Source organism: Poecilia latipinna, unplaced genomic scaffold (assembly GCF_001443285.1).
Source record: "Poecilia latipinna isolate Pla-1442-1.1 unplaced genomic scaffold, P_latipinna-1.0 Scaffold729, whole genome shotgun sequence".
Taxonomy (NCBI): domain Eukaryota; kingdom Metazoa; phylum Chordata; class Actinopteri; order Cyprinodontiformes; family Poeciliidae; genus Poecilia; species Poecilia latipinna.
Window position 1 is genome coordinate 21,033 of NW_015113345.1, and position 17,909 is coordinate 38,941.

A 17,909-nucleotide genomic window follows, 5' to 3' on the forward strand; every position below is an offset into this window, starting at 1 on the left:
TGAGATGTGCAAATAATCTAAACGTAAACTATAGATGAGCGATTAAAAACAAAAACAAAAAAAACTCCTGTCCTAATATTCGGATGTTTTGCTTGTCTTCCAGGCTCACACAACAGGCCAAACCAGTGTCCAGTCAATGAACACAGCTGCTTGGACCTGGATGTCTGCATCCATATGAGCAAACTGTGTGATGGAGTTTCTGATTGTTCGGATGGCTGGGATGAGGGACCTCACTGCAGAGGTAAAAACCACTCTCACATTACCCTCCTTTGCAACCACAGAGCCTCGATTATGCCTTTGGTTTAAAAAAAAAAATGCATAAAGTTAATCTAAAAAGCGTCACAGGCATTTGTATTTAGTCCTCCTAAGTAATTTGTCGAGATGTGAATATTTTGCAGGGGACTGTTTCAGCACAGGAATAAAACAAGTACTGGTAGATGTGGATCTACATTTAAACTCCTCTCAAACTTTAATCTCAGTTAAATAAAGTTTTCTGGTTTTTGATAACACATGTGATTTTTTATTTTTATTTTTTTCTTCATGGGGAAAAATAACTTCATAAAGTAGCTCAGCCATGCTGCTGTCATCCTTGATCCTGCCAGATAGCAAACACCCAGACACAGCTGAAGAAGAAATCCCCATAAGATGTGGTATTATTATTTAGAAACACCAAAGAATGAAATAATCCGTGCAGTATTATTTTGTTTTAGCTGATTGAGTACCTAATGTTTAATGTCGTTAGAGGATTGCTTTGTTTTCAGCAAGGTGGTCTTGTGGGAATTACTGACAGAGAACGTTTTAGATTTCAGACATACAAACTTGTTCTCTTCTAGGAAAAAAACAATAATTAGAAAACAAACCAAGGACACTTCTACACAGTCCTTAGATAACAACTCCGACCCTGAATCAGGTCGTCTGTTCTAGTAAGTCTGACGCATCAATCCTCGCTTCTGTCACCTGTTGCTAAATATTATAGAGTTGAGTATTCTTTGTTTGCTGTCATTTAGAAGTTTTTGATTTAACGGAGTTATCAATTGACTTTTTCATCTTCACATATACTTCTTAATGTTTTTATTTTTATTTTTATACTTTATTGTCTCTTCCTTTTTATTTGGGTATTCTGTCCTCAGCACACCATGGAGAAAAAAAATAAAAATCTCCCATGGCACCACCTTGCTTAAACAATGACCGAGTTAATCATGAACACAGAGTGGAGCCTTTAGAGCCAATTAATCAGAACATTGAAGTGTTATTAGTTTAGGCCTGAAGAGCAGGAGCGGGGCACCGTTAGGCTGATGAGACCGTAAAGAGTGTGTGGTCGCACAGTGGTCATCGCTGTCAAAGTGTTTTGCACAGCAGCGATGAAGTCATCAAGTCCCAGCTTGCGCTGCTTGTCCCCGAGGCGATGAGTCCAGCTGGTTTCTAGAAAAGGACAATGGTTAACCCTTTGAATGTTCGTCTGCTTGTCGGTGCCTGCATGCACAGTCATGTGCGCACAGAGCAACAGTCACGCTGTGATGTCCTTGCTCACACACAGGCAATGTGTGTCGGCCGGGCGGCTGTTTGTGAGCCTGCCTTATTTTGGGGAAACTCTTTTACAGGCACCCTAGTGTTTGCTTGTACAAACCGTTGGGCTGTGCAAGTATACCTGGCCGCCGATTTCTGAAAGCGCACTTTGTTGTTATACTGAAGTAATTCTGCCAGTGTTGTTGACAAGGCTGGTTAAAATGGTCGAGCGTGACGTTGATACGGCTAAAATAAACCGGGCTTTGTGAAGACTCTGGGATATTGTGGTTGGTGTTGGTACCGAGGTTTAGATGCAGCCGAGCTTCTCGGACCTCATGTTCAGAGGTCCATTTGATTAAGATGGAAGATTCAGGAAGCTACTGACTAGCGTTATGAGGAAATGCCACATTATGGTTACCGGTACATCTTTTTATCGGTTTATTTTGCTTTTTATTAATAATAATCAAAATTATTATTATGGACTGGTGGAATTGCTGTGTGTTGTCCTGCGTTGAGGTTTTTTCTGTCCTGGTTAGTTCAGCTCGAACTTAGTGTGGCCTAAAAACAAGCTGCCGATTGAGTTTTGGTCCAGATCTAAAGCCAAGCCTTTAAAAATTTTTCAAATATTGCATTCAAAGTGATATTTTTCTTTATTTTTGTTGTTCAAATTAAATATAAAAACCCAGGTGTTTTTCAAATCCTTTGAACGTCACATTCCGACTTTATTTTACTATTTTCAGCGTTTTCATTTATCCACAAAGTCAAATTTGTATTCTGTGTGCTCTTTTGGCAGCCTGAGCTTTAATAAAGGACTATTCTGGTCTCTGTAATAAAATTTGTGGAGAACCACTGTCATTCAAATCATTTAAGGTAAACCACTCGATCCAGTGAAACACTAAATTGTCCTCTTTGACTTTATATCTTTGAAAATCTTATAGTGAAAACATTAATGTGGTTAATTCAGTGCTTGTATTTCCAAGGTCTGTTTCAGTTTATGTGGTTTTAACTGACAGCAGTGAGGTTTTTTTTTTTTTCCTTTTTCTTTCTGGTTTCCTTATAGATAGTATCTTTCTTGTGAGCTGTTACTGACACACCAGAAACTGAAAAATCAGGTCATGTTGGCACTCTTAAGCATTTTACTTTGCATTGATCATTTTTCCCCCTCTGTCTTTTCAGTAGATCTTTGATTATTGCAGAGGCCTCATGCAGGCTTATATGTGCACTCTCACCAGCTATGACTTAAGGATTTTGAAGCTGCCTGTGCACAGACAGATATTATCAACTTTATTCACAAGTAGGTCTCGACCTGAATTAGTTTATTGGGTGCTGTTAGCAGAGCTGTCTTGCTTGATAAGACATATTTTATTGCCAGTCATTAGACGTCATGAAGGGTAGAGATACTAGAGTTTACGAGTAATTGTGTGCTTCTTAACGGGGAAAAAAACTTGAGCGTTACGTTTGGTCCATAATTTAAGCTACCATTTGTTTAGGAAAGTCCAAACTTTATTTATTTAGCTTTTTGTTATTGGTGCTTTCGCTGTTTGGGTCTGAATGTGGTCACTGTTTGCTCATTACTCAAGCTGCCGCCCTGCATGTTTACAAATGGTTACTTTGACCCCTTTTTGATTACGAAGCCTTTAAACGGCTCCCAGTAAGTACGCGCACTGTTGGTGTGTTTTCCTGCCTGTTTCAGGGTACTTGAAACATTTTATAGCCACACTCTTTTCTTTAACTTAGAAGATGCCAGACATGCACACACCCTTTATCGGTATAAATATTATTAATTTCACACAAGATTGAATTTTGTGAAAATGTTCTGTAATGCAGAAGTTAAAAATTACATAACTGTCCTTCAGCAAGCTGCAGACGAACCACACACCTTACATTGCCTTTAATAACACCCTGGCATAATTGTCACATAGATATAACCCCCTTTTCTTTCAAAAATGCTGAAGTCCATTTAAATCAGTCGGTTTCCTGCCACTTATTTGTCTTTTAAGCAAAGTCTATACATTTTCAGTAAAGCTGAAAATGCGCAGCCATTTCCAAAGCTTAATGTTGGTGGGCTTCATCCGTTCCAAAACCATTTTTGTCATCTTGATGATCGTTCTGACGAAACTTCTAATTACATTACAGGAAGCTAAAAAAAATAATAATAATAATTTCACCGATACCGTTTCTAAGAAGAAGGGTGCCAAATTAAATAACCTCAAACATGCCAGTGCCTTGTTGATGGCTACTAAAAGCATGTTGTTTCCAAATGTCTACTTGTTGAGACATTTAGCAAAAATGTCAGCGAGCCTTTAAATATTATTTTAAACTTGTTTAGAGAACATCCATCTGTCGTTAATTTTGTTTTTCTCTCCCTCGCCTTCCCCCAAAACAACAAAAACCAGAAAAACTTCTCACCCCCAGATGAACTGTTGACTCGCCTTATAATCTAGTCTGAGTGGCAGCCAAATAGAGATTTGTCTTTTGATTCATGCTTGAAGTAGAAATGAGGTAATGTGATAAAACACTCCATGAAACGTGTAAGCTCCCTTCAGGAAGCCTGAAAAAGGAAAAGGCATGTCTGGACTAGTTTCTAAACAGTGGAGAAAACGAGGAATGCCATGCAGACTTCAGCATGATTGAATAATCTGTTGTTACATTTGGGATTTTGTTCAGTTTTTGCCTTCAGTTACTGACAGCAAAGGACAAAATTGTTAAATACACTGAGGAACTAAAATGAGTTAAGTTGGTTAAGTATGGCGATCAATTGGAGCCTCTTTTCCAATGATCTAGAGTAAATTTTTGACAGGTCAGTAAAGAAGTGTGATCCTTGTTAGAACATACTCTCCGTCCAGGTCTGGCTCTCCTTGGATAATGTCCCAACCCTCTCTGTGATATTATAGAGGCGTATGAGTTGCAGCTGCCCAACGTTGTTGGAAATTAGAGGAAAATGCATTATTTGTTCTGTCAGATTTAGTTTTTGCATGTTGACTCACTTCTCTAAATTGGCCTCAAGTACTGTCAGCTTGTCTCCATGTTGCCCTGTGATGGACCCGGCGGCTTGGACAGGACGTAGCCCACCTGTTGCCCAGCATATTTATGGATAGTTGTTCAGGTGTTTCAGCATCTTGCCTTAAATCAATATGATGCCATTTGCCCTAAGAAAGGTCAGCAAAATGCTTCTGTTACCTACATGAAAGCGCATAAATGTTTTCATCTATGCAGTGACGGGATGAGTTGCTTCATCCATTGGCCCTTTAGCAAACATCCAAAATCCTTCCATTGGCTTGAGGTTGTATAACTGTGTATATTTTTTCTTTCCTCGTCCTTATAACATCTTCTGTGTCTGCCTTTTTTCCAGTTTGCTAGTTGTCCTTTCCCGCTCTTGCCTCGAGCTTTTGTTTTGTTTTTTGTTTTTTTTTTCTGTAGCTTTTTGAACTACCCGGTCAGACATGGGCATTCCCAGGTTCTTGTCTCTTAATCTGATTTCATGTTCGCTGAAGAAGTCCTAAGATTAAGATAAAATATTGATCAAGGTTTCTCAAGCGTGATGGATCACAGAAGGGAATGCTTGTCAAGAGCAGTACTTAAGTTTGTGGAGCTACAATTCCTGTCAATAGTCATGCAGTTGTCTAAAAATGAAAGAATAACTCCTTATCATTACTTTTATCGTTATCACAATAGTACCACAGGATATCGGGATAAATCTTTAAGTTTATATCGCCCACTCCTACTATCAAGTAAAATATTTTGTACCGAGGATTTTGTTTTCAGAATACCAAACATATTATGAATAGTTTGGGTTTGTAATATTAAACTATGGTATTTGTTCATATTGGGACACCCACAGCTAGACACTAGGGTACAAAGTGGAACACAATGACCCTGGACAGAGGTACACAGTGTGAGTATTTTAGCTCTCGAGTTGCCTGTGGTCTCTCCCAGTGTGAGGCTCGGTGAATGGATTCGATGTGGGCCACAGTGTGAGCTGGGGGACTCTTTCTTTCAGATACGCCACAACAAAAGACTCATTATGACCCAGAGTGCCACAGGCTTTATGTAACAAGGGCCCTTCACTGGTCTACTCTTCACTCTTCACAGCTAGGCTTCCACTAGTTACTCTTTGCATGACCAGCTGCCATATATTTGTTGGTTATTGCGGTAAATAGTCATATTTTCTTGGTTGTCTTTATTTCTACTTGTGTAAAAGGTGTCTAAGTTTGGACATTTATTAAAAAAAAAAAAATAGCATCCAGAAATATGCTCAATCATGTTTTTTGAACAGCTTTGTTGTTTTACCTTGGTAGTTTTGACAATAATATAAATAATATTTTGCAAAAAAATAACTTCAAATACATAACTTCACTGTCCGATGCTCCTAAGGTCGTTAGACGAATAATGAGAAGCACTGTTGTGATCACGTGCTGAAGGCATAGTGTTGGAAAAAGCAGGAGCTTCTTAAAGAGACAGAGGCCCAATTTCAAGGTGTTGAATTGGGTATAAGTAATGTTTGATATATGCAGCAGGTAAAAATAGTTACTTGATTGTGCCTGGAAAATGCAAAATACCACCACTTTAAGAACCACTGCTGCAGACATGATTTGTTTTCACCCAGTTTCATTTACCAGACTTCTTAAAAAGGAAACAGCACAAAGTCCAGGGCATCTCAGGCTTTTGAGGGCTTTCAAAGCAACAACCTATAATAGGAAGCTGACCCTACTTATCTTAAAGCCTAGACATACATCTGCATGCACACCCACACCCTGCAGAGGCCACGATGAAAGGATGTTTGGATTCCTCTCCCTCATTTCCTGCCAAAAGATACATCCTCCAGTTCTCTCGGAGGGTTGTGAAAGAAGTAATCCATAATCTTTGTGACACCGGTTATGTCTGGGTAGCACGTCTGTGTGGAAAAATTCATAGGAATCCTAATTACCTACGTTGACATTTCATTTTTTTTAAAAATAGTGCTTAACTCTGGATTTCTGTTTTCTTTCTGTGTAGAAAAAGCACCAGAATGTGCCGCCTTTGGGTGCGAGTTTCTCTGCGGAGTGACTCATGACGGGCCGCGGTGCTACTGCAGAACGGGTTACGAGGTCGCTGCAGATGGAAAGAAGTGCAAAGGTAGGTGGTAATTTAGCAGATGGATTCAAGTGCAGCCTAACAAAGTCTAAAAGCAATCATCTGATTGCATTTACTGCAAAAAACAAAAAAAACAAACAAAAAGAAAACAGATCGTTTTTGTCTGATTATTTTAGGAAAAAGATAAATGTGTTCAAGGTTTTATGAAACAGCATGTTCTGTAATACCCGTTTTCCTGTGTTCTTTGCCTGGTAGATTTCAATGAGTGCAGTGTGTATGGGACATGCAGTCAAACGTGCACGAACACAGAAGGAGGCTACACCTGTAGCTGTGTTGAAGGCTATCTGCTGCAGCCAGATAACCGCTCTTGCAAAGCCAAAAATGGTGAGTAAAAATAAAAATAAAAAAACAAAAAGAGGCAACATACACCAGTATTTACAGTTTCTACTGGGATTAGAGAGGGTTTTCTATCTGCTGTGGGAATGACTCATTAACATCTGTCACGTCTGCGTGGCAACTCTTAATGTTTTTCTCCCGTATGCTTTGCAAAATCTTTGCTCAGAGCCGGTGGATCGTCTGCCTGTGCTGTTGATCGCCAATCTCCACGGCATCCGATGCACATCTCTGAGTGGCTCAGCGTCCCGACTGTCTGTCCCACACACCAATCAGACGATGGCGATGGACTTTATATATGCTGAGGAGACGGTTTGCTGGATAGATGTGGGTGATTCCCCCGCCGCCACTCAGCTGAAGTGTACCAGTATTCAAGACCTGAAGGCGAACAGCACAAGCATCCGACCCGTCAACATCACCCTCAGCTTGCACCGTAAGTGTTTTTTTTCCCTCAGTATTGCACAGACTGGCGTTGGAGTGACGTTTGTGAGGCATAGATCGAGTCTAAAGAGGATTTGTTTTGGCTTTTTGTCTGACGGTGGTTTTCTTCTCAACACTCTTCCATGCAGACCAGATTTATACAGTGTACAATTAGTTATTGTTCTGCTGAGTGCTCCAGCTGAGTTGGGAGTATCAAGCTCCATGGACCTCATGGTTTGTGTTTCTTGGATTGTTTTCTCTTCCCATTCTGACAGTTTAGGTGGACATGCCTGGTTATGTCTGCAGATGTGCAAACAGCTTGTAATGTTTTATATAAACTCACTATGCTTTAAACTTATCCATTATTTTATCCTGATCTGTCTGCTGTGTTTCTTGGATTTCATGATTCTGTTTCTTCCCTAAATGCTCTCAGACAAACCTCTAAGGCTTTCACAGAACAGCTGTACTTATGCTGAGATTTAATTATATACAGATGGAATTGGTTGCATTGGATTTTTTTTAGGGATGTCTAGTCAAAGGATGTTGAACACAAATGGATGCCATAGTTTAACTTACGAACATTTTCTTTAACTTTGTGCTCTTTTTTGTGTTTAGTTGCAATTTTTTTTCTCTACAATTTATCACAGTTTGTGGATGTATTGTGATAAAATGTTAAAAAAAAAAGATACATTGAATCTGGATTTTTAGGGATTTGAAATATATTTTGCTTAGTTTGTTTCAGAGCCCAGTTTAGTTCCAATTGAAATAAGAGAAGAAAAATATAGTTTTTCATCAACTTTTTTTTTTTTTTTTTAAATAGCAGTTGTTGAGCGTAGGTTAAAATTTTTAATACATTTTGGGGCACAAATTTAAAAGCTCCTCTTTAGAAAAAGATATTGGGAGAAAAACCTTTTCAGCATCTCCTTATTTTCTTCTGGCTTTTCCGTTCAGGGGTCATCTAGTCTTATTCTCTTCGTTCTCCACCTTCACACCAACTAACTTTATGTTCTTAATCATAACATCTATCGATCTCCATTTTGAGCTTTTTCTCTTGGCCTCCAGCTCAGTGGCTCTAACATCCCCTGTCCAAGTCGACTTTATCTCCAGAACATTTAGCATGAGCTGTAACCTTCACTGTACTTATTCCTGATCCTATCCATCTTCATCAACATCCTGAGCTCTGCAACATCCAGTTCTGCCTCCCGTCTTTTCCTGATCTTTAAATCGTACGTCACTCTCCTCTCACTGAACACCTTTGCGTTCAGTCTTGCTGGCACCCTTTTATCACACCTGACAATTTTCTCTACCCTTTCCACTTGCTTGCACACGATTCTTCATCTCCTTTCCACCATCCGGACCTCAATCCCTAAACACGTAAAGTCTTCTAACTCCTTTATTTCTACTCCGCATAACGTCACCGTTCCGCTTGCACTGCTCTCGTTTACACGTATGTGTGAACCATTTAGGCTTGCAAAGTAAAGGAAAAAAAAATTAGATTTTGCAGTTTTAGCTCAGTTAGTCCAGAATAACCCACCTCTTCATCCTTGCCATCTCCTTGTCCTTGATGTCTGATTTGATCTAGTGTGAGTTTGGATTTTTTTTTTCCCTTGGAAAACCATTTTTACTTTTATAAATCTTCCACAAGCTGGACATTTTGTCCCAGCAGATTTAGTGGCAAGATAATGCATGTTTGTTTATTGAGTAATGATGGCAAGTGAAACATCTGGCCTTTAGTTCACAAACACACGCACAGACACTAGCACCCACACGCACAAGCTGTCCAAAAGACTCAGCTTGTGACTGCTCATGTTTTCGAGAGTTAGTCATATAATGCTGACAGGAATTATGTTTGATAGCAGACCAGACAAGTTTTATTTTTTATCCTCTTGGCTTACGGCGTGGATATTACATAAGAAGGAGTTTTGAAATGTAGTCAAAACATGGAGAGCAAGGATGTGGGTTTATACACGTTCCTCTGTGAAAAAAAAACACATGGGAAGTCTCTCCTGAAAATTAGCCTCAGGCGTAGAACAGCCAGCATGTGAAAAAATCCTTGAAGTGGCGACTCTGTAACACGATGGAGGTTTTGTAGGCTCATGTGAACATGAAGTTGCATAACTACTGTCTATTCGGGAAACTTCAAAGCTGGTCTCGGAATTTTAACTCTCAACTTCCTCAATTCGAACTATTACCATTTGTGTTGGACCTTTTGTTGTAATTACAAAGAAGTCTAACTGTAGTTACAGCCGCTAACTGTAATCAGTCAGTTTTAATAAAGCAGAAATAAGCTTGAGATTTGAAACTAGATTATAGAAACCATATTTATTAAGTTGTCCAAAAAGATTTTTGTTGCTGTCTTCTTCACCGTACATTTTTTTTTTTTTTTTTTTTTTTAGTTTGCCATCCACTCCTGTAACAAACCTGGATGTCTGGAGACTCAACCTGAACATAACTTCTTAAACACCCACAAGGTGTTTTCCAGGGCTGAATAAGAATGGGAAATTAAAAAAAGTGAATTAAGTAAAAAATGTGACTGTGTTTTTTTTTTATGTGATCATCAATCCATCCATTTATTTTCGAATCCCAGCCTTAACACTGGACATAAAGTGTTTTTTCTCTTTAAATGGTAAATGTCCTGTACTTATTTATCTCTGAATCTAGCTCTTTACGTGACACAAATCAGTCATTCACACTTATGCTAATAAAAAGAAAGCACAAATAATACCAATGTCTTTTTGTGGAGCATTGACTGCGGCTTTTGTAGAGAAGTCTATTTGGATGTGTACTCAGAACCTGCAGGAACGATGGAATTGGGATGCGATACGATTCAGCGACACAGACTTCTTTCATAAGTTCATAGTAATAATAATTTTTGCTTTGAAAGCAACTCGATGCATATCCAAATTAGTACCTCACATGGAAGTGGCTCAGATCAGATTATTTTGTGGAGGTGAAAAGATCAGAATATTCTTGGAAAAAGTCAGATATGGGTCACGTATGAGCAAAAAAAAAAAAAATTGGGTCTCGTTTGCCTGCTGCTGCACTGTTGCTAAAGTTGATGTGACGAGTGGAGGGGCTGTGAAAGACTTCAGCAAAGTTAAAGACCCGATAAGATGAAAGGGAGAAGGAGAAGGTAGTGATTTGCCGTCTCTTGGCGGCTGTGTGTGAGAACATGAGTGGTCATGAAGATGACGCTTATATTCCCCTCTTGGGTTACGTCAGCCTGAGCCGCCTCTACATTCCTGAATCCATCTCAGGTTGTGTCCTGTCAGTGTCCAGTCGAATACTCAGACACACTCATTTCAACCCAATTACCTTTGACCCTTTGTTTTTATTGCTAGCATGACTTTGAGCAGTGGAACATTTTTTCTGTCTTGTATGGCTTCTGAAAGCATGAGACAGCAGGGCAGATAAGCAGATGAGGGATCCAGATGCAGCTTTTCTCTGTCTGCATGCGATCCTCTGACCGGGAAGATAAAAACGAGCAGGAGCTAACCGTCCCATCCTTTCCACCCATTGCACACCACTTGATAAGAGACAGATGGGGGCGATCGCAGCTGTGAACTCTGCTTTCACTGCATTGCGTATTTTAGGAATACCGAGAGTTTTTAGGCGACACGTGTTCAGACCTTCGTTGCGGTTTTGGAGTAAAAATCCAAAACAAATCAAGCTGGTAAATTAGTCCGCAGACATGTGGCTTCCTTGTCTGCATGTCGAGGTAAAAATGCACGATGTTGTCTCTCGTCTTCGTGTTGACGGCACTTTATAGACACTCCTTGGGGTTTTTGATCTGAGGAGTTCACTGCTTTCCTTGTAGATGGCTGCACAGATTGTAGACTTGATAAAACACAATAGACCAACTTACTTTCATCTGAAACAAAGGATTTGTTTCATGAAGCTCTGACTTTTGCAGCAGCAGACCTTTGAAAGGCTTTTCCTTCCACTCAATTTTATTACATTTTTTGTAAGGTATTTGTAAGATTCTTATGGGAGGGTGTCGGTAATTTGTGAGATTCTTTGTTTGGGGTGTCGGTAACCATTTATAATATTATCCTGTAGTTAATATAGTTAAATAAAGTCTATTCACATATTGAGACGAGGAACTAAGTTTTTAGGATGATTTTTATTCTGCTACTCTTGCAGCATTATTTCTACTCCTGCTGTCAGACCTCTCCAATCCATCAGTACATTTTTTTTTCTTCAGGAGGATATTTGCCAGTTTAGGATTATTTCCTCTTAAATATGTCTCTTGACTATGCAAAACGATAACTCGTCGAGCTCCAAAGCAGGGCTGCTGAGAGGTCATTAGGTTTTTGCACAGAGTAACTGGATCATCTTGGCAAACAGGGGATCGCAGAGGGCAAACGATAACCAGCCTCCTTTGTTTTCTTGCTTTGCTCCAACATGCACTCAACAACAGTAACACGCAATGGAAGGAGACGGCATTAAAGTAGACATACTGTGGTGCTAGCACCGAACCATGAAAAACCAAATAGGCCATGTGAGCAAAATACCTGTGCTGCCTTATAAAGCGCGATCGCTGTTGGCAATAAGAACAGCTCAGTCTGTGCAATGTTTACTCACATTAGAGGGAGTCGGGAGGTGTTGCAGACAGGATAAGAAAATGAGTTGTAAGTGTAGGGTGGCTGGAGGGAAAGGGCGGCTCATTTATTTTCCCGGCAAAGTTTCCACTTAGCAGAATCTGCATGGCTTTAGACTGGCTGGCTCTCTCTGGATAAGGGGGTCTGCAGAGCTGTTGCACAAGGTAGTTAGCTGCTGGGTTGCACAACTTTCTCTCCACTCTGAATCTACCGACTCGCGTAGCAGGGCGTCCAGCTGGCCCCCTTGTGAAGAAGCAGGGTTTTAAGAGGAGATAACTGGAGTATCACTGTCCCCTCCTCCCTCTAAGACGAGCTTTTCCATTTGTTCCTTTCTGCCGTTGCTGTTCCCTGCTAGTAAATCCATCTTAGAGGCACACTGAAGGCACCAAGAAGTTCACTCTCTGTGGTTTTCCTGTTTTCTCTCCCAACACTGTAACTTTAGGCATACTTTAACTCCCATGTTGAACTTGCATTTTGAAGCTCTTTGTATGTTTGGTAAGTGGTGTGGAGAGGTTCAGAATTGAGCCCAGATGTGTCGGCGCTCTGTTGCGTAACTTTAGGCTGCACGGTACCAGCGCAGGCATTTCTAAAAAAAAAAAAAAAAGAAAAAAAAAAGAAAAAAAAAAGGTTTCTGACTCGCGGCAAGTTTCAGTTGATGAACGTATACTTTGCTCATCTGTGCTTCAGTAATCATCCAGTGAGATTCATCAAACATCTCAATTTAAACAGGTCAAAACTCGTATGCTGCAGAGAGTCGTTACACACAAATTGTAATGATGACTCAATATGCGTGTGATGACACAAATTGAGTCACAAATTCAGTTTTTATGTATATTAGGATATCACATAATCTATAAGAGCTTCAGATTTAAAATTGAATTACAAAAAAATGCAAAACTTTGAGTGTGTTCATGTCTGAATATGAATGGTGGTCAGTTTGTTTCCTACTTAAAAAAGCCACAGTTTGCAACAAATCTCCATTCAATATATCTCAAGTTCCCCTCTGTGAACTGTGGTAACACCATTGCATCGCTGTCATGTTTGATTCTTTAAAGCATAAAGTATTATTTTTGCTATGTCGAAAAGCCTTATTTATGCAGCTCCCACCTGAGGAGTAAAGACAAAACCAAAATGGAAATGTATTCAGAAGAGAACATGTATATTTTATGAGTCTAAGAATTCAGAGAAGATTAAAGAAAAAACGTAACGGGACTGTTTTATGTAATCTACTCTCATCCCAAATTCATGCCTCGGGGTCCGGTGTATGCGACACAAACCATTCAAATAATTAAGGGCTTAAAAATGTGCTTTAATTGGAATGACAATGATTCAGCTTTTTTCATGATTTGCCATGATCTAAATATTTTTCAGAGATCAGAATTGGTCAGCTCTGCTCTGCAGGTCGGATACTAAAAAAAAAAGAAAAGATTTTTCTATTTATTAAATGGATTGAAACTAAAAACTACCTCTGTTTTTGTTCTTTAAAGAAATCGGCCAACAAATTTTACTTTGATGCCTTTGCATTTTAAATCAAATCTGATGGAGGTTACGAACGAACATGCTTCGATGATGACGACTGTAAAGTCAGCCTATTAATGTTGATGGATCATTGTGTGAAATGTGTATCTATCTGCAAAGACTGTGCAAAAGTGATGGTGGTGGAGCATTTGCAGTTTGATTTTCTTTTTGTGTGCCATTTATTTAAAAAAAAAAATCACCTGAGCGTTCTTTTCCCAAATGAGCATGTGATGCTTGCCATATGTGAACGAAATCCCAGTTTTGACTCTTTTGGAGAGCACTGAGTTACTGCACAAGCCTGCTTCCACGAGTTTCATCCCACTCTCAAACTGTAACTTTATATTTTTCATTTCCTTCCCCGTGCTGGGGATGGAAAAACAAGAATGCTGAGAAAACACATAAATTAGCTGCTTTTCTTTTGTGTTAGAAAGTTGTAAGGAGTCATAAACAACAGGACATTCCTGGTATTTGTTCCCAGATTTATGACTGCTTACATGACAGTCCGTTTTTTTTAAATGACAATCTTAACGCGCATTCCTCCTCTCTCTTCTTCCCTCCCTTCACTTATCAGATGTGGAGCAGATGGCAATCGACTGGCTGACTGGAAATTTCTACTTTGTCGATGACGTGGATGACCGCGTGTTTGTGTGCAACAAGAACGGCCAGACTTGTGTGACCCTGCTGGACCAAGAGCTGCATAACCCAAAGGGCATAGCTCTGGACCCGGCCATGGGGTGTGTATATTTACGCCTCAGTCCTCCTGACCTTGTGTTGCCCTCTTATCCCAAGTGCTGCTTAAGCAGTGCTTGGTAGGGAAATGCTGTCTTATGATCAGACGAGGTGCTGACCAAGCAGGCAGGCAGAAATCAAAGCACTTTTTTCAGACAGAATCACTTCACAGCTTCCGACTTTAGGCTTCTGGGGTTAACCAGATTGCATGATTCAGTTCCTTTTTTTTTTTTTCTCTTTTTTTTTCCCAACCTCTGCCAACCTGCTGCTCCTCTGATGCAGGAAACTGTTCTTCACGGACTACGGCTCCACGCCCAGGGTGGAGCGATGCGACATGGACGGCCAGAACCGCACCAAGCTGGTGGACAGCAAGATCGTCTTCCCCCACGGCATCACCCTGGACCTGGTGAACCGGCTGGTGTACTGGGCTGACGCCTACCTGGACTACATCGAAGTGGTGGACTATGAGGGCAAGAACCGACACACCATCATTCAGGGTCTGCTGGTGAGGCTTATAGGGAAGAGGGTGTGGATACCTGTTCACTGTAAAAAATGTACATACTGAACCACAGCCACAGATGTTCTCAGAACCACCACATGCAGAATATCCTTCACATCAGAAACATTTGCTTGCCGACCATTTCAACTTTAGAAGCAACACTATTCTCCTGTGACCTCCTGCAGATGGATCTATGCCCTTTCAGCCCTTTTTATTTCTCTTTCTAATATTTCACCTTGAGTGTCAGTTTTTACAGCTAATGTCCCTCTAAGCTATTTACTCTGGAGACACTTGAATCCAACTTATCCAGAAGCAATAATCTCATTGAAAACATGATTGTAGTAGTGATGGAACATTGGTTGTGTTTGTTTTTGTCATAGATGGAGGTTCATGATATGAACCCCAAACATCCAATATGTCGAAAAAAGTATTTATTGCCCACATTAGTCATATTGCAGGGCTTTTTAAACTATTTACAAATAATAAGTCAGTTGCCCTGTATCAGTTGGCCCCAAAGTTTAGTTTTGGTCTCATCGATTCAGAGCGCCTTCCTACACCAGCTTGCTGTGTTTCTATTTCGCGGTAGACTAGAAGATGGGGCCATTCGTTCCAATTTTGGATGACAGAATGAAATATGTCGCCTGATACGCTCAAAGCTTTGGAAGCTGTAACATGACCTGACCCGGCTTTCAACGTCTTCACATTTTCTCTTCCAGAGGAGTTCAGGTGTTTGATGCAAGAAACCACCGAGCCCTGTTGAAATGAAGTTGCAGGTTTTCTATAAACCTGGTCCTGAAACTGGGTTAATGCATGTTCAGGAAATCAAAATCAAAACCTTCATGTTGTCTCCTGCAAAAAGGGCCAAATGTATTCTCAATGAATACATTTTAGTAGTTAGCTGTTTATAAAAGTTAGTAAATCCTGCAGGTGTTAGAAACTTGGCGTAAGTACTTGAGATCTCATGCTGAAAAACTCAAATTTTGAGTTGGCAAAGTTATATTTAACTTGTTTAAGATATAAAGTGATTTAAATATAAGCTGTTAAGTAAATTAGGTTTTATTTTTTCCTAATTGGTGTAGTTCTAAAATTTAAGTTATGAGGGTTTTAGTTAGTCTCGAGTTTAATTGAAAGTTGCAGAAACCCTCCAAAGCTCACTCTGCTGTCCCTCTGCCTTACAGATTGAGCACCTCTATGGACTGACTGTATTTGAGAACTACCTCTATGCAACAAATTCAGAAGAGGGCAACCTCAACCCAAAGACGAGTGTGATCCGGGTGAACCGCTTCAACAGTTCCGACTTCCAGGTGGTGACCCGTTTGGATCGGGGAGCCGCGCTGCACGTGTACCACCAGAGGCGCCAACCCCAAGGTGCGACGCGTATCGCAAAAAAGTCGTGTTGTTTAAAAAACACAGACTCTGAAAAATGTCTTGGCACTGCTGGTGAAAATGTTTTCTGATGTATCTTTTTATTGCCATAGCAAAGTCTTAGACTGAGGATTTTATTTTATTTTTTTCAATTTAGCCCTTAATTTGAGTACATCAGGTCTGGAAAAAAATTTCCATATTTGGAAACATTTTAACAAATTTAGTAGAGGTATAATAATTGCTACTCTCAGTAATGCAGTTTAAGAAAGGCTACCTTTTATTTAGAAACCCACAACTTTATTTCTTTTTAATATAAGTGTGACTAGAGACAAAGGCCCATTTCTTTTATACACTGATAACCAGACAGGTTTAAAATTAATGTTCATCTTGCAAACATGATGAAAAGGTAGAAAAAAAAAAAGTTATCCCAAGTGTCCGAAGTCTTGGAGTCAGAAAGACTTTGTATTACCAATATGAGGCTGACCACATACCATTAATGCCACTAAAGTAGTTTCTGTTCTAGGATTTCAAATGTAAAATTATAAATGTAACTAAATACTGGCAGGTCTTTAATTGAAACAAAGTACTTTAGTCAAATATTTTGCTTGGTGTTAAGGTGCCTGGCATCATAGTTTTTTTTTTAAATTACCAGGATGTTTAAAAGTAAATTCCGGAGGATTTTACTTGAAAATAGAAAAAAAGTATTAGTGGAACTTAAATATGCATAAATTAAAAGATCCTTTATTAAAGAATAAAGAAATTCTTTATTGGAAGTCACTGACATTTTTTTTTTCAATGTCAGCGACTTAAAATGACTATTTTAATGTTTTTAACACAGTTTTACCAGAGGTGCTAATTATTTTGGAGGCACCATTATCACGGCGCTTAGTGTTTCTCTTGTTCCTGCTCAGTGCGCAGCCATGCTTGTGCCCTGGATCAATTTGGAAAACCTGGAAGCTGCTCCGACATCTGTCTGCTGAGCAACAGCCACAAGACGCGCACCTGCCGCTGCCGCTCTGGATTCAGCCTCGGCAGTGACGGCAAGTCCTGCAAGAGTGAGCATCCTTTTCATCTTTCTTTGGAAAATTGCATGCAGTTTGTACGAGCCGTTCGTTTCCTCCTAATCACGGCTTTTCCCTCTGCAGAACCAGAGCACGAGTTGTTCCTGGTGTACGGTAAGGGTCGCCCTGGAATCATCCGGGGCATGGACATGAACGCCAAGGTGCCTGATGAGTACATGATTCCCATCGAGAACCTGATGAATCCCCGAGCTCTGGACTTCCATGCCGCCAGTGAATTCATCTACTTTGCAGACGCCACTAGCTACATCATTGGCCGGCAGAAGATTGACGGCACAGAGAGAGACACCATTCTAAAGGATGGTAATGCTCCACGACTTTACCTTCTCAGAGGATTCTGAAGCTATTTCTATTTTTGTGACTTTTAAATTCTTCTGCTATGCCATGCTTTGGGTTTGTCCTTGCATGGCTCAGTTAATTCTATCACTTGTCTTGCTTCTCTCAGGTATTCACACAGTAGAGGGGATAGCAGTCGACTGGATAGGAGGAAATCTCTACTGGACCGACGATGGACCTAAGAAGACGATCAGTGTTGCCAGGTTGGAAAAGGCTTCGCAAACTCGCAGGACTCTCATTGAGGGAAAAATGAGCCACCCGCGGGCTATTGTCGTGGACCCACAACACGGGTAAGACCATCAGGGGCTTCCTAGTTCTCATAAAAGGTGCAGATGTTATTTGTGGGTGCATGAGCAGCATGTGGTTCACAATCTCAGACCCAACGCAGAC

General features: G+C 40.2%; 1 protein-coding gene across 1 annotated transcript in view; it reads left to right on the forward strand.

Moving 5' to 3' along the window:
- LOC106955356 (low-density lipoprotein receptor-related protein 1-like) overlaps positions 1–17,909 on the forward strand; it is a gene marked incomplete at its 5' end in the record, with an annotated part of 79,134 nt that overhangs the window by 15,569 nt on the left and 45,656 nt on the right. The window contains 10 exons of the mRNA XM_015045483.1: positions 104–241; positions 6,502–6,621; positions 6,835–6,963; positions 7,142–7,405; positions 14,083–14,245; positions 14,523–14,745; positions 15,918–16,107; positions 17,016–17,159; positions 17,250–17,486; positions 17,629–17,809. Of these exons, the coding sequence (XP_014900969.1) occupies positions 104–241; positions 6,502–6,621; positions 6,835–6,963; positions 7,142–7,405; positions 14,083–14,245; positions 14,523–14,745; positions 15,918–16,107; positions 17,016–17,159; positions 17,250–17,486; positions 17,629–17,809 (1,789 nt within the window). The remainder of the gene's footprint in view (positions 1–103; positions 242–6,501; positions 6,622–6,834; positions 6,964–7,141; positions 7,406–14,082; positions 14,246–14,522; positions 14,746–15,917; positions 16,108–17,015; positions 17,160–17,249; positions 17,487–17,628; positions 17,810–17,909) is intronic.